Source organism: Heloderma suspectum, chromosome 1 (assembly GCF_057233095.1).
Source record: "Heloderma suspectum isolate Gila_16-S chromosome 1, 16-S_ref, whole genome shotgun sequence".
Taxonomy (NCBI): Eukaryota; Metazoa; Chordata; class Lepidosauria; order Squamata; family Helodermatidae; genus Heloderma; species Heloderma suspectum.
The window spans coordinates 336,634,136-336,649,210 of NC_139458.1; the positions used below are offsets into that span (position 1 = coordinate 336,634,136).

Consider the following 15,075-nt stretch of genomic DNA (forward strand, 5'->3'; position numbering starts at 1 on the left):
CATTATGAGGAGAATGCAGTGTCAGGACCACCATCCTATAACATCTAGCGAGTTTCTCATTTGGAGAGGCGTGGAGACTGGGGAAACAGTGGAGTTGTACATAGCCTGGAGGGAAGGAGGACCTCCTGTTTTTCACAAATCATGCCTCATACCTATTAACAGTAGTATTTTAAAGCATGTGTATGTTTATGCCCTAAGGAAGTGCCTGTAACATGCTCGCTACGTTAGGTGAGTTCTTTAGACAGTAAAAGTCAGTTGCACAGATTTGAATATTTGGAGGGCTAAAGTAGATATTAAATGGCCATGCCTGGATTAACCATTGGGCTAAGAGAGAGGCAGCCCCTCGCCCACCATCTCGGGGGGCCTGGTAGCTAGCCCAGATTGCTAGCTTCAAAATTAAAAAAAGTGGCAGTGAGTCAATCTCAGTCCCTTTCTTGAGTGACTGACTGACTGTGAGAGAGTTTCTCTATGTATCTGTGTGCCTGGGTGCTGTTAAAGGCTTAGCTTGTATTTGTATTTTGTCTTTTGAGTTCTCTACCATGGATGTGATATTAGTCATTTGCTTTCAAGAAAGCATGGAAGGATTTCCACTAAAATATGTAGGAAAAATGTTTTTGCATTATTGTTGTACATAAACTAGCTTTCATTGTGTATGCATATGCACAAAAGTCATGTGTGACTTCAGTACTGGGGGCAGAGTTGGGGGCCCACTACAGACTATAGCCCCAGGCCCACCATGGCCATGATCCAGGCCTGTAAATGACAAATGTATGGAACAGCATCCCATCATGTCGCATTTTTTTTTTAAGGAAAAGCAGCCATGGGATTGTGATCAGCAGCTGAGGCAGGGAATCAGCTTTGCGTGAAAAACCAGTCAGGTGGGAAAGGGTAAAGTGCTCTCAATTGCAGCCTTTCATTCAAAAATATTGGGAGTGTTATAGCATCTGCCATATAATGTCCAGTTTGGCCCAGAGATGGTCTGTTAGTTTTGAATAGAACATTAATGTAACAGAGGTTCAAAGTATGCAAGAGGAATGGATCTCCCACGGCTGCCATACTTGGCAACTACATGCTCTCCAAAGCAGCAGCACAAGACGCGTGTGACTGGAGGGGCTCATCAGAATGCAGGGACAGCTTGTGCAAGCTCCTCAAGTGTGCTTTTAACATGTGCACGTGCACACTCACACACACAAATACAAACGAATTAGCTTTTCAGGACATGTGAAATGTAACGGCAAGCTACTTTTGAAAGAGTGACGGAAAAAGTTATGGCTCAAAGAATAGAATAACCATTGCATGCTTCTGTTCAAAAATGACCCACTTCCTACTGTGTTCACTTGTAAACAAAATTAATGGTTTACTTACAGTCTAATCCTATGCCTTTTTTACTCAAAAGTGTCCCACTGAGTTCAATGGGCATTACTCACATCTAATGGTGTGTAGGTTTGCGGCCTTTAATATATACATAATCAAGGAAGGGTAGTGGTTATAAGACTCGTGGTTTTAAGAAATCTACATGTGTGGCTTTTTGTGCACATATTGATAGCAACTTGCATCTTTAGGACATCAGGTGTACTAGATGCTCTGACTTTTCTTAAAACTAGTCTACCCAAAAGGCTCAAGTCCAAGGTTGCAGTCCTTTCACCAAACACCCATGGTATAAATGGAACAAATCTCCTGGTTGCCAATGCTGTCTGCCCAACTCTCTTATTGTTAGATACCCAAAATATCCACCCTGTTCTAGACACTGCAGTCCAATGTAAGCAAATTAGTGGTTCAGGCTAAGATGGCAGCTCCAATCAGTAGCAGCAGAACTTGTTAAATGTATGGTTAAGTTTTTACAACAGCCACATGGGAGTAGCTCATGGCTGAAGGTAAGGACAAAGATCCTACATCCCAGGTGAGAAGCAGGACCTAAGATTGCAATATTTATGTAGAACTGGAACAGGGCAGAGCTGCAATCCTGATTAGACCACCAGTTCTTAAGAGTTTGGATAGTTGGGCTTTCTAGGCCCGCCATTTGCCATCATATCCCTACAATATCCATAACAGATGCCATTTTGACCATGCTACTTTGCAGTCCTCCAGGGAAGGTGCATCCACCACTTACCTAAGCAGCTTATATTCCACTGTGGATGTGTTCCAAGTTGAGTCCTATGTTCTGCTGTGAACTGATCACAGATGTTAGTTGACCTCCACATACTTGGTTGATGGCTGCAAAGTGCTGGCAGTCCTTGCTTAGCATCTCCTTGACGTGCGTTGCTTTTGGGTCAGCTCACATATTGCAATTTGATTGGCAATGGACCACAAAGAGGAGCAGCCTGGGCTTGATTTAGATCTTTATCCTAACTTCACCCCAGCCACAATTCAAGGAAGCTTTGCGTATGCACAGGTGAGGTGTGTGCATACAGCTCTCTTTGAAATGTTCTTGCTTCAGCAGTTACCATTACAAGAGAAACACTCTCTGTATCCAGCTTAAAAAAAAAAAAAAATTGGCTTGTCCAGAAGGCCAAAGGATGTGTTAGCTACAAATGTGGTTCTTTCCTGCACACATGGATTGCAACCGGTGTTTTTGGGACAGCCTTATCAAACCTTAGATGTGTTGGACTACAACACCCTTCATTGGCCATCAGTCATCCTGGCTGAGGATGATAGGAGCTGTAGTCCAACACATCTGGAGGGCACCAGGTTGATAAAGGCTGGTTTAGGACATCAGGTACAATGTCTCTTAAAAACAATTTTGGGGCTTCTATTCAAATGAATCGATACCATTAGCATCATAGCTTCATCTAAAAGCTCACCTGAAAAGTATCTCCAAGCCAGCACAAAAATATTCACTAATGGAGGTTTTCTGAGGCTGTAGCTAACCCGGAGACTCTTTACGAAATTAATGATTTTTTTTTTACAGAGTCAAAAATAGAAAATAAATATTTTTCAGTCCATGATCTTTTATTTCACTCTAAATAAATGCTTGTGGCTAAGTGTCGTATCCCATTCCGCATTCTGACGTTAAGGTCCAGGTGCTTTAGATTGGGTTTAAATATCTAAAGCAAATTGGTACAAATTCCTCTTGAGCTCAGTTGCAATGTGTGAGGTTTACCTTTTACTGTACTGAAATTAAATGTTGCTTTTTTAAAAAAAATCCTTTAAACCCAAAATATGTAGAACACAAATTCTCTAAACTAGTCAAAACAGGTCTCGCCTACTAATGAAGCTGGCACTGAAATAGAAGCTGGAACAGTCTGGGGATAAGAGGCAATTTTGATATCCTCTAGTCACGTACATGCAAAGGAAAGGAAAACACTGAGAAATTATTTAGAAATAACAAAAAAAGTCACAGCTCATTTGAACGCACACCTTGCATTAGGAATTAAAGAGGAAGATATTAGGACAGAAGAAAATAAAAGCCTATTGAAAGCCATATTTTAATTATAAGTGCCTAGTGTCAGATTTAGACTAAGGCGATCTGGAATCCCTCCTCAGATAGAAAGCTTCTAAGATCACAAGAAGAGCCATATCCCCTTGTGAAGTTTTCATTTTTTTTCTACTCCCCATACTATGGGGGAAGATCTACATAAACACACAGTGGGGAAAAAAAAATATTCCTTTCTGAGATGGATGAAAGGTGTGCAAACAACATTTACCCATGGGAAGGCACAATAATGATGTTACCAGGAGACTAAACAAGTCTCCAGTACATGTTACAATGCATCTTCCTGACAACAGTTCTCCTTGAGCTGCACAGGTCACTGAAAGAACTGCGTGAAATGCATGTCTCCTTTTTGCTTAGGCCACTTTTCCATATGTAGAGAAAGGAATATTGATTGTAGGGAGTGGGACCCAGTAATGGCATACCCACACCTTGAGCAGCTCAGCAAAAGAGCAAGCGTGCAGTTCAGCAAAAGAGCAAGCGTCCTTTGGCAAATGGGATTTTTAAAAATACAGGCAACAAGAATGTTGGACACAATCTTATATGCTCTCAAAAATTAGGAGAGTCTGAAAGGGAACATTATTAGTACAAGGTTGTTGTTGTTCAGTCGTTAAGTCGTGTCCGACTCTTCGTGACCCCATGGACCGTAGCACGCCAGGCCTTCCTGTCCTCCGCTGTCTCCCGGAGCGTGCTCAAGTCCATATTCATTGCATCAGTGATGCTATCTAGCCATCTCATCCTCTGCCGTCCCCTTCTCCTTTTGCCTTCAATCTTTCCCAGCATCAGGGTCTTTTCCAGTGACTTTTCTCTTCGCATTAGGTGGCCAAAATATTTGAGCTTCAGCTTCAATATCTGTCCTTCCAATGAGCAGTTAGGGTTGATTTCCTTTAAGATAGTACAAGGTGGCCATTAATAAATTTGGCTTGCATGTAAAAGAGAAAGATGAACATTCAAAATTCCACAACACTTTCCACAGTGCCATTGTGGGAACAAGAATACCTCACTGCATTAAAGTTAGAAATGGTTAAATTTATGAATAGCTTCAAATGTAAAGTCTCAGTTATGGTACATTGGGATGAGGGATTTCCTTACTGCCTGTGATGGTAGCATTTCTCTGTCCTCTTCCTTTGGCCATAGACGATGTCACAACCAGAGAGAGAATTTGAGTATCAGGGTTGAGCATCCTCTTCTGTCTTCCAGTTTATTTAATCAATAACATGGCACACTTTTTGCTTACCTTCAGAACACACTGATAATCAGTTAGGATTCAGGAGGAATCAAATTCAGATTGGCTAGCAATCACAAGGAGCCTTTTTCCCCATCACGCCCAGTTTGGCTGATTTGCTCAAGACATCTGGAGCTCTTTGTGGTGGCACAAATTTTTCTGAAATGTACTTGCTCTGAATAACACAGGCTAACTTGGTGGGCAGGTCAGGATTTGGGCAGTGGACTGGATTAAATTGCCTTTTGGTTCCTATTCACTTCCAAGAATCTATACAAGGCTGCTTCTAGACTGATTACTCCTATTTCCACTAAACATTGCTGTTATACTGTAAACTACATGCAGAATTGTAATTGAATTTCCACACTAATGGAGATCTGTACTTTCCCGTCTCTCTATGTTCCATCCACACCAGCGGGTATGACATAGTCCTGTGGGTGGAGAAGATCCAATTCATCTGAGTCACCATTAAAAAGGAAATCGGAAAGATCCTTACAAAAATAATTTAATTAGTGCCAAAATGCTTATTTTAAGCATGATTGCCTGATTACTGCCCATAAAAATGTAAGGGTCATGCTGGATCAGATCAGAGACCTATCCAGCACAGTATTCTGTTCCCACAGTGGACAACCAGATGTATATGGTAGCCAACAAACAGGTCATGAATCTAATAGCAACCTCCCACTTGTATCCCCTAGCAACTGGTATTCAGAAACATACTCCCTCTGATACTGAAGATAATATATGACCATCATGGCTAGTAGCCATTTACAGCCTCCTCCTCCATGAATTTGTCTAATCCACTTTTAAAGAGGACAGAAGGAAGTGAGCATCCGAAGTAAATCACAAAGAAGAGAAACAGGTTCTCAGGATGCCGAACAAAATTATTATAGGAAGCCCAACGTGTTTTGGCCTTTTTCTTATTTTTAGGCCTTCTTCAGGGGGTAGAGAAAAAAGTCTGCAAAATTTTTTCACAAAAGATTGTCTCCTGTGTCAATTTACTGGCGACTGAGTTGAGCCTTCCATGTTGGTGGCCACCACTACATCTTGCAGTAGCAAATTCCATAGTGCTGTGTCAAAAGTACTTCTTTTTATCTGTCCTAAATCTCTCACCATTGGTTTCCTTGGTTGACCCTGGGTTCCATAATTGTGAGAGGGAGAAAAACTCCAAGCTACCTTCTCTATACCATACAAAATTTTATATACCTCTATCATGTCCCCATTACTCCCCCCCCCGCCCCCTAAGCTAAAGAGCTCCATATGTTGTAACTTTTCCTCATAGGGGAGTTGCTTCAGGCCCTTGATCATTTTGGTTGCTCTTTTCTGCACCTTTTCCAGCTCTGTAATATTCAGTGTGGTGGTACAGTGGCCATGGCCTGGTTTGCATGTAACAACAACCCAGAATACAGATTGAGTATGGGTTGATGTTGAATTGTGGGTTGTCTTTACGTGTGACACTATGGTTTAACTATGGGTTGTTAACCACAAACAACCCAGGAAGAGAACCCACAGATTGTTGTTGGGTTGTGAACTCTGGGTTATTCATGGTTAAGAATCCATAGTTAAAGCATAGCGCAGGATTTGCATGTAACAACCCATGATTCAATGACAACCCATGATCCAATGACAAGCAATACTCAACCTGTACTTTGGGTTGTCATTACGCGTGAACCAGGTCCATTTGTCCTATTTTACAGAGGAGAGTCCTCCAAGTGCAGTTCATCTCAAACTTTGAGAATTTATCCAGTCTTAAGTTCAGTTCATTCTGAAATTTGAGAAGGTTGTTTTAAAAAGTTGACATAGAAATTCATAAACTAAGTGAAACCAAAATTGACAGATTAATCCATCTCTAGCTGTACTGCATTGCCAAGACACTAAACAGCATCTCCAATGCACAATGCAACATTGAATGCTATGCTGGGAGAGCAAGGTTCTCATGGTTACAAATTTTGACTAGCTACCAAGGGAAGCCAAAACTTGTGGGCTGAGAGAGAAGCAGTCATGTACTATATTCTGCATTTGGCTGAATTCATTAAGTGAACAGCTAGAGCTCAGGCTAGCAGAACGTGGTGCTTAGGAGCTACCATGTCAACTGCTCAGGTGAGCTTCCTATTCCAGATACTATGACACATCTGTCCTACATTTCCTGCAATGCTCAAGGCAAAGTGCTCCCTACCCCTTCCCAATTTTATCCTCACAAGAACCTTGTGAAGTATGTTAGGCTGAGAGGCAGTCACTGGCCCAAGGCTTCACAGCTGAGTGGACTTTTGAACCGTGGTCTTCTCAGTCCGTACTCTAACCATTGCAGCACACTGGTTCTACTGACAAAGGCTTCAGTAAGATTGCTGGCGGAGCTGGTAATATACTCCATCTGAAAATCATTGGGATCCATGCAACCTAACAGGCCCACCGAAGTCCAACATTCACCCTAAAAAAATGGTGCCACAGTGGGTCAGATGGGCATTTCATAGTTTGGCAGCACTTATAGTGTAGGCTAATTTTCTTTGGACCATGTATGGAAAAGAAGTTCAACCTGTTGTTATGACTGATAAGCTAAGGTTCTAATCCTGCCATCTGAATGCCTGAAGAGCAAAATTGTGGAGCTGTCCTTGTAGGACCCTAGTTACGATCCTTTGCCACCAACTGCTTCTATACTTGGATCTACATTGGCCAAGCAGCTAGAAGCATGAAGAAAAGGTACACAAAGGCCTTAGCTATGGCTGAGGCAGAGCCTCATACTCGAGGAACAGTACACCAGGAGCAGCATCAGTAGCTTCAGCCTAAAATTAGTCCCTTTTACAATGCTAAGCTTTAACTGATCAGTTAGATACAACAGTGGCAGATAAACAGCAAAGGACAATCTACAAAACATTCACTTTCAAAACTACCTTTATTTAGATGGTGCAATCCAAGTTTAAGCTTGTAGATACTTTAAGTTCTTCCCAAATCACAAGTCTCAAGAGCTTATCATGTAAACACTGCTTCTCTATCAAACTACTGTACAAAAAATGTATAAGACAGATAACATTTATACAGTACATTTTAATAAGTTCAATAATGTAACTTTAAAAAAAGCAAAAGTAGTTAGCTGGCAAATAACATCATATTACTTTTCAAAAGTATGTTACCGCAAAATGGCACCAAAAATAGCAGTTTTGAAAAAACTTAAGACTTGAGATAACTAAGCTGAATTTAATTATTTGGAAGTCAAATCTTTCAAAATGCTGTTCAGGACTCAAGAACTTAAGACACTGAAGGAATGAGGATTTGTTAAAAACAGGGCTTGCTTTTCAAATTGGCTCATATAGGGTCCACTGAAATTCAAGTAGAGCTAAATTCAGAATTTTTGCTGATTACCACGATAGGCAAAAATCTGAGGGCCAAACTAGATGAGAGAGCAGGAGACCCACGATTAGATCTCCTGGTGTGTTTTTTTTAAGGATAAATACAGAGGCACCCTCCCCTCGCCACCCCCGCTTCAGATGGTGACCATGGAATGGCAAGGGGGTTGATTCTTTGTCCTGTGCCATATTTCCCAATCTGAACAGCTTTCTTCATTCCAAGCTGCTATGGGAGCCCTGCGGGGGAACACACAGAGGAACCCACAGGTATTCAGTTCCACATCCTAATCTGATCATGAATCTCCCAGTTTCATCTAGCTGGGCCCTGAGACACAACTAAAAACAACCTTCCAGTTACCTACACATATATTATCAGACGTTCAGATGACAGAAGACTGAAGAGCCAAATTTGCAGTTAATCAACTATACACGTTAATTGTGCCCACATACTTTAAACTTCAAATACCTAATGAGTGCATAAATTAAGGTGCAAATCTTAGCTAATCTTAAGTGTGTCCCAAAATCTTATCGATAAAGGTACACATAAAAACACACTTGTCTACATGATTAAACCATTCTTGTTAGATGAGGCTTTGCCAAGTTTGCTGATACCCAGTATCAGTTTTATATATCAAAGTACAAAGAGAGAGAGAAAGATATAGTTCTTAAGCAAAAGAGAAACCGCAGAATTAATCCAAAGGCTTTGGAAAGATTACGACAGAACAAAACTTCAACCTTCAGCAACCTGATTATTGGATTTGACTTATGCACAGATTGAGTAGAGTGGATAGATCCTTCTACTCATCTATGGAATGAATCAATGGCACAGTATGTAGGGTATCTCAAAGAATAGAGCTACAGAGAAAGCAACAATCTCTGGAAGTCTTTGTTCCAGTAAATTAAGCTGCCCCGATAAAGTTGTGGGGTAAATGGAGAGACTCAATTGGAGTTTGACAACTTGTAGCCTGCTCATAATTCCCTCTCCAAGGCCTTAAAGGGGCGCAGCTGAATGACCCCGTAAGACTCCAGATGTATGTGCAAAAGCTTGGCCCGCTTGATCAACACCACATTCCTGTGCTACACTAGGTGTGTGAGCCTTGTATCCAATGGCCAGCGTAACTTGGCCTGGAGGTAAAGAGAAGAGAAGCAGGCACCATATAAGAAGTTGCCTACACCTGTCTTCAGTATTGGAAAGTATCGCGACAGTAACTTCAAAGTAATCCTACCATGCAAGCTGAAGGAAAAAAGCATTCTTGGATTAAAAATGCATTTTGTGAGAAAGCAGAAGTGATAAGATGGACACGTCGTTTACGGGACAGCTTTCACGGTGAGACATGACTGGAAACTCTCCTGCATCCTTCAGCACATCAAGATTTTACTGCTGACCATATGATTAGGCCAAGGACGGTTGCTCCCACAGCAAGTATAACAATGAGGATACATATTTTCTTACGGGACTTGCGCTGCAGAGAAGCAAGGAAAGAGGAGATTGTTAGCGTGGGATTCTTGAGTTTAGTTCCCACAAGCAGAATGGGAAACCTGCATTTGTATGTTTCAGACTTCCAGTCGGGGCTCCTGTGATAGAATATTCCTCTTCCATGTAACACAAATACCCTCTACACAGAAAACTAGATGTTGTTAGGAGAAGGATGTTGAGGTAAGGGAACAACTCGATGTTGTAAGGACAACAACTAGATATTGACTTAACAACTGGCTAATGGAAGCCAATGAGTAGACTTGGCTTAATGAGTAGACCATGCATGGCTTAACATCTAATTGTTGTTAGGAAAACTAGATGTTGTTAGGAGAAGAGTTGTAGTCTAGCCTTTTCTACAACATGCTAGCTTTCCATATGCAGAGATTATTGTATGGAAGAGTGTTCAAACATAAGAGCCCTTACCTGTAGTCCAGGGGTAGGCAACTTGGTGCCCTCCAGATGTTTTGGACTACAACTCCCATAAGCTCCAGCCAACATGGCCAATGATCAGGGATTATGAGAGTTGTAGTCCACAAGTTCTAGAGGGCACCAGCTTGTCCACCCCTGCTGTAATCTGAAGCAGTTGCCACCTAGAAACAGGTTTTTCCATCTCATCTGTTGTTTGTGAGAACAAAGTCTACATCACTGAGGGCGAAACAGCTACTACAGAAACACTACAGACAGTGGGAATCCATTCTGGGTTTCAGTCACAACCAGCCAGAACTCTAAAGGAGCTCTCCAAGGTGCTGAACCTATACTGGGGACAGGGCTTAACACCTTGGATAGCTCCAGAATGGATTCACAGCCCGCACTGAAATCAGAACCACCAGCCTCCACTGACCATAGGCTAGGTTTCATCTCACCCATGTCCTCTCAAGCACAATTCTTTCAACAAGAGGCTTGATGCTGCTATTGCAGCCTGTACATGCACTTAATTTCTATTGCTCCCTGAAAATGGCACACGCTCATCGGGACCCTTGACTGGGACTCAAGCTCAGGGAGCTCCAGGTTGAAGGTAAGTGGTGGCAGTTGCAGGGAACTGTGCCCTGTGCATGCAAGGAGAGTCATGCACTGAAAGCACTGCCTATTGCTGCTTGTCTGGAAGCCAGCTCCTCCAAGGCCTGAAGCAGGAGATGATGCAAACTGCTTTGGTTGAGGAGGCCAAGGAGGAAGAGGGGGTAGGCATTTGGCATAGACACGGTGCTGCTCAGCATGCACCAAAGCATCAGCTCAGAGGCAAGGAGGCCTGGTCCCCACAAGTCAGCTCAGCAAAGCAGGCCAAGATGGATCCCATTTTCATTTGAGAGCCAGAGCAATACACAAGTGCAAGTTAGCGCTAAATCACAGTCGGCCTTTCATGCCACAGTTTTGAGGAACCTGTTAAGATTTACAAGAGAGGCTGAAAAGGTTAAAGCCATTTAATAATTTGCCTTAAAAGTTTGAACTATCCCTACTAACCAATGGAGAAGCTACTTAGAGCTTTTTATGATACTTAAATCTCTCCATGACTATTTGAACTACATTACTAATTTCACCCCTCTGTCATGGAATAATCTCACTACTGAGGAATCAGGAGAAAGCAGGACTGACAAGTAAAACTTTCACACTGTGCTAATGTCAGTTTTATAAACATAATACTTGTGATGGAATAGCCTGTAGATAAACATGAAATATTGTCTCTTTAAAACAATTCCCTTCCCTTTCAATCTAGTGCATTAAATAGGTTCATGGCCGCTGGGGCACTAATATTTTCACTACCGACCACAAGCAGCCAACCAATATTTGCACTCCATGCAGTCAGCACCTGGGTCCTAATCACACTTGCAGTAAATTTCCATCAAGTCAAATGGAACTGGCTGTTCTTGGCAAGTCTGCCTTTTTAGGGTCGGGACAGTACCCCTGCTCACTTCAATGGCATTAGCAAGCTCAAGCAATTTTGGCATTTCATCATTGTAAAGTGAGTGGGATCCATCCCACTAGATGGATGACACTTAAAAGTAAACTAGAACTTCTGGGTCTCTGGAGCTGCTAATTGTAACCAAGCAAGCAACGACTTAATTTCAGCCTTGCATTAGATAAGGTCAACTGCCAGTTTCATGAATTAGACTAGCCTTCTCCAACCTAGTGTGCCCTCCAGATGTGTTGGACCACAACTCCCATTGGCCATGCTGGCTGGGAATGATGGGAGCTGTAGTCCAACACATCTGGAGGGCACCAGGCTTGGGAAAGGTTGCAGTAGGCAGACGCTTCTGCTTTACTCGCACCTGGGGAAAAACCATTACTCATTTACTGAGTGCAGCAACATTTTTCTTTCACAGATGAGGCAAGAGATGGCAGATTCTGGTGTCAGCTGTGGTAATTAAACAAATGACGCCAGCTCAAAGCTTTTAAAGTGCATCAAAACTAGGCACAGGAGGTAAGCCCTTTCAGGCTAAGGATATATTGATATATTGGCAAGAAGAAGACACATTGGGTGAAGACCAACTTGTTTTGCATTAAATATAAACGTTCAGTAATGTTGTGTTTCTACCAGGCAACCATCCACCATTGTAACTTTCTGGAGTGCTTTTCCGAATTAAGTCAAGGCTCTGTGCCTCAGTAGCTCCACTCCACCTGGAGGATAGGTTCCATAAGGTAGTGCTGGGAATTCTAGCTCTGCTCCCTGACACTAATGGCATTGAATTCTCCAGGCTCCACTTATCCCCCATTCTATTTAACTCATGTGAAGCTGTTGGCTAAGGTCACCCAGGGATTTGGGGTGAGGTGTCATCAGTGTGCAGATGACACCTGGGTCTACTTCTTTTAATCAGAGTCAGATGGGTAGACTGAAGCAGAGTCTGGCATTGGTTAGTGCTAACTGAAGATCAATCCAGACAAGACAGGAGTGCTGTTGGTGATAAGGGTTAAACTCCCTACAGAGAGAGGGTCCTCAGTTTGTTCTGGATGGGGCTGCCCTCCTAAACTATGAGGTTCACAGCTTGGAGATGCTTTTGGATCCAGCCTTATCTTTGGAGGCCCATGTGACATCAAAGCACACTGTACAAACTTTGCTAACCAAGAAATGTTGTGGCTAGCACGCCAATGTTCTCGCTACACATAATGTTGCTTGTGATCACATTTACCTGGTAGTCTGCTGCTCTAGACAACTGCTGATTTGCTTGCTGAACATGGACTTCAGCTGTTTCTACATTGGCTTCTATGCTATCTTTGGGAAGAAGAAGAAAAGCATTTTAAAAATTCTGTTTGGAGCCAGAGTATAATCCTCAGTAAGAGATACCTAATGCTCTGGAACCTTACATGTTCAGCCCTTTTCTGTGACCATGACACAGAAAAAACTTAGGGAGCAATCCCAAGAACACTTACTTAGAAACAGGTTAAATTAAAAACAATGCAACACAGAGTGAAACTACAGGTTACAAAGAACATGGGGGTACAGCTGAAAATGCATAGTTCTACTTAACACGCTCACTCTCTGAACAATATCCTGATGTTGTTACAATGTGTATTCTCTGCTCTGGCCAGTGGCAGTCAACAGTGGAGCAGAGGCAGAAACACACACATTGTATTGACCAGTGGAGGCTGGTGGCTCCTATTTCAGTGGGGCAGTGACGCTGCTCTGGGTTTCAGTCATAACCAGTCAGAAATCTAAAGGAGCTAGCCAAGGTGCTGCACCAATTTGGGAGATTGGGTTCAGTACTTTGGATAACCCCTTTAGCATTCCGATTGAATCCCAGAGGGGATTCACTGCCCCACTGAAATAGAAGCCACCAGCCTCCACTGGTTGGTACTGACATCAGGATACAAGAAGGTTGAATCAGATGTTAGAGCAGGTGTGATGGTGGGGTCAACTCAAGGCAGGATTGCCATTTTCACTGGCAGCCCTCTGCTTTTTTAATGTATAGCTCCACCTCTACTAAATGTGTTTAGGATTTGAGATGTAGCTTCCCCCCATTCTCCCCAACAAGAAGGAAAATGGAAGTGGTTTCCCAAATTATTATCCTAACCAGCTGGCGAAAACAGATTGTATCTGGACAAACGTCACTGCTGTAAGAGCACGGTGGTGATCCCTGAATACAACAGCATATACACATTAACATTTTTTAAAATGGCACACATCTTCCCAACTGTAATTCTAAAATATTTATTTTAAAATACTTTTTTCCTATACACCGTTATTTCTTTTAACTCTTCATTCTGAATGGTACAATGGGGGCAATCCCAAGAACAGGACGAAAGGGGGCAATCCATTTGTGGACACAGCTCCACTAAAATTTGAAAAGTTGTCATGAACAATCCAACAGGTTGTACTACAACAACCTAGTTTGAAAACACACTTTTTTTTACCATGAAACGGCATATCCTCTCACCATATTTCACTTCATATCTCTTCAAGTCTGAAACGTAGGACAGTTGCATTTCAACAGATAACATCGAGACAGTGAGTAAGGATATCCAGCTTCTTGGTAAGCCAAATCTCATCTGACCTGATTGTTGGGAAGTAGTTAATTCTAGATTTTTCCAAATTGCTGCAAGATTAATACAAGCTAATGCAATGTGACTATTGTGCCCAAACTTCATAAAAAACACACGTTTGCAAGAAGCTCTCTCGAAACACTGATCTCTTCTTACCTATTACATCTCCTTGTTCATGAATCATCATCCCCAGATCTTTAAATATTTCATTTATGTCCAGAATATCTGCCTGTAAACAAAGAAGTGTGTATTTATACAACCCTCCACAGTGCTTAGCATAATTGCAGAAGAATACCATCAACTGCTTAGATAGCAAGAAGGAAGCAAAGAAAGAGATGGGTTAAATAGGAAAGAGATGACTTGGCTACAAAATCACTTAGAAAGGTAACAAGCACAAAGACATTTTTTTATAAGTCACCAGGCTATTACTTCTAACACGCTTGTAAAGAAAATCGGACAACATGTGCTTATGGAATTTATGAGCCAGCAGGACAAAGAGAGAGAGAGAGAGAGAGAGAGATTTTAATTAGTTAAGATATAACCCAAGCAAAATGGAAGAGAACTAAGCATGAGGTCAATGACAGTCAAGTGTTCGGTCTTGCATAACCTAGGCCCTTATTTAAGATACCATCCCTGCCTCTTAATTCTAGCAAGAAAAAGCAAAGACCGCATTATTTCAATAAAATCTACAGGATCAAAGTGGAGTGAGCTGGCTTGTGCCATTTGGCAAGTTAGCAAATTCAGATTTTTCATTACCTTTCAGCACTAAATGCAGAGAAATTCTAAGTTGGAACACAAACGTGAAGTTCTGAAATATAGGTATTTATTGTCCCTCTGGATGGTACAAAAGCTGTGTGTGTGTGTTGGGGGGGGGAGCTTCTAATAATCATGTTCCTGTTGAGGTCTCTGTGGAGTTACTGAAATTCCATCCTTTGGAGAGTTTTCATCCAGGAAGCCAGGGAAGAATGTAACAGAAGAATAAAAGGCTGGGATGAAGACAAGTATTAAGCTAATAGGACACGGAGCCTTTCAGTGTGTGACTCATGGACTATAAACATCATTCTAAGCAATGGCTCATGGAGCACTGGTAAACCAATGAGGGAAGCAGTAACTAACTTACAAACTTTGTAAG

General features: G+C 42.0%; 1 protein-coding gene across 2 annotated transcripts in view; it reads right to left on the reverse strand.

Annotated features, from left to right (window-relative positions):
- Positions 1-3,402: 3,402 nt before the first annotated feature.
- Positions 3,403-15,075, reverse strand: part of STX7 (syntaxin 7) — a 40,127-nt gene continuing 28,454 nt past the window's right edge. The window contains exons 8-11 of one of the 2 annotated variants that reach the window (XR_014786690.1): positions 14,100-14,172; positions 12,593-12,675; positions 7,541-9,456; positions 3,403-4,315 (exon numbers count right to left, since the gene is read on the reverse strand). Coding sequence is in view for 1 of the 2 variants with exons in the window: in XM_084827540.1 (XP_084683666.1) it covers positions 9,361-9,456; positions 12,593-12,675; positions 14,100-14,172 (252 nt within the window). In the remaining variant the exon portion in view is untranslated. Of the gene's footprint in view, positions 4,316-7,523; positions 9,457-12,592; positions 12,676-14,099; positions 14,173-15,075 lie in introns of those variants that run through there. The other variant, XM_084827540.1, reaches the window with a different exon arrangement.